The sequence below is a fragment of the Nanorana parkeri genome, unplaced genomic scaffold, assembly GCF_000935625.1.
Source record: "Nanorana parkeri isolate BGI_ZX_2015 unplaced genomic scaffold, ASM93562v1 scaffold4676, whole genome shotgun sequence".
NCBI classification, from domain to species: Eukaryota; Metazoa; Chordata; class Amphibia; order Anura; family Dicroglossidae; genus Nanorana; species Nanorana parkeri.
Window position 1 is genome coordinate 1 of NW_017310938.1, and position 942 is coordinate 942.

The window sequence follows — 942 nt, forward strand, 5'->3', positions numbered from 1 at the left end:
TATCCCGTACCTGCCTGTATCCCGTACCTGCCTGTATCTTGAGTATCGGTAGGCGCACTTGCATTATGGGAAAGGCGGCTGCTAGAGGAGAAGAAACTTGCCACTATATATCCTGACTAGAGTGTCTGTATAAGCAGAAGACTTACCGCCCCAGAAATTGGGCCTCTCCTCGGTGGTGGTGGGGAATAGACTTATATTTTCCGATATCCCCTTCTGGACGTGTCACCATATATCCAGCATACTGCAACCTGAGAAGAAGGAGAGGAGAATCGTATCTGTTCTTGTTACACATCAAAGTCACTGACTGTGTGTCTCCCAGCTCCACCTTCAGCTTCTCCATTTACTGTCCTTACCTGTTCCAGAGGTCATCATCCTCTCCACCCCAACCCCAGAAGGCATTGGGGAAACCGTTAATCTTCTGGAACTGTTCAACCGTCAGGCCGCTCACCCCCCCAAAGAACTCCTTATACGGCAGCCTAGGCAGAGAATGCAGAGCAGCCATTAGATGGAAGAAAAGGCTTGTCTGCGCGAAGGGGGCGGGGCCTATCGGGGTGGGCGGAGCTTTCGGGGAATTTACAGGACACCTTTTACAAGGACTATGCAGATCACCATGCTGATCCTCTGGCTTCAATACTTTCTATGCCCGTGGCCGGGGAAATGCAGCCAGGAATCAGAAGTCCACATCCTGGTTCTGGGAAGAGAGTCAATATACCGAAGCCGAAGGGTCAGCATGGCAGCCAGGCGCCCGGCATTATCAGGAGAGGACTCACCGGTACATGTATTTATCCAGCTTGGCAGCGAAGTGCCGCGGCATATCCTGGCAGCCATAATAATTGCGGTCGTTCTCTGGAATGTGGTCGACGTCATGAAATATCAGACAGTCCCAATCCAGATCCTTCATCGCCTCCAGGAAGCCGACATTAAAGAGCATCGCCCGGTTAA

The 942-nt window shown here is 51.7% G+C and overlaps 1 protein-coding gene across 1 annotated transcript in view; it reads right to left on the reverse strand.

Annotated features, from left to right (window-relative positions):
• Nucleotides 1–142: 142 nt before the first annotated feature.
• LOC108803987 (beta-1,4-galactosyltransferase 5-like) overlaps nt 143–942 on the reverse strand; it is a gene marked incomplete at its 5' end in the record, with an annotated part of 11,197 nt that continues 10,397 nt past the window's right edge. Inside the window, 3 exons of the mRNA XM_018575761.1 lie at nt 143–248; nt 354–476; nt 771–942. Of these exons, the coding sequence (XP_018431263.1) occupies nt 143–248; nt 354–476; nt 771–942 (401 nt within the window). The remainder of the gene's footprint in view (nt 249–353; nt 477–770) is intronic.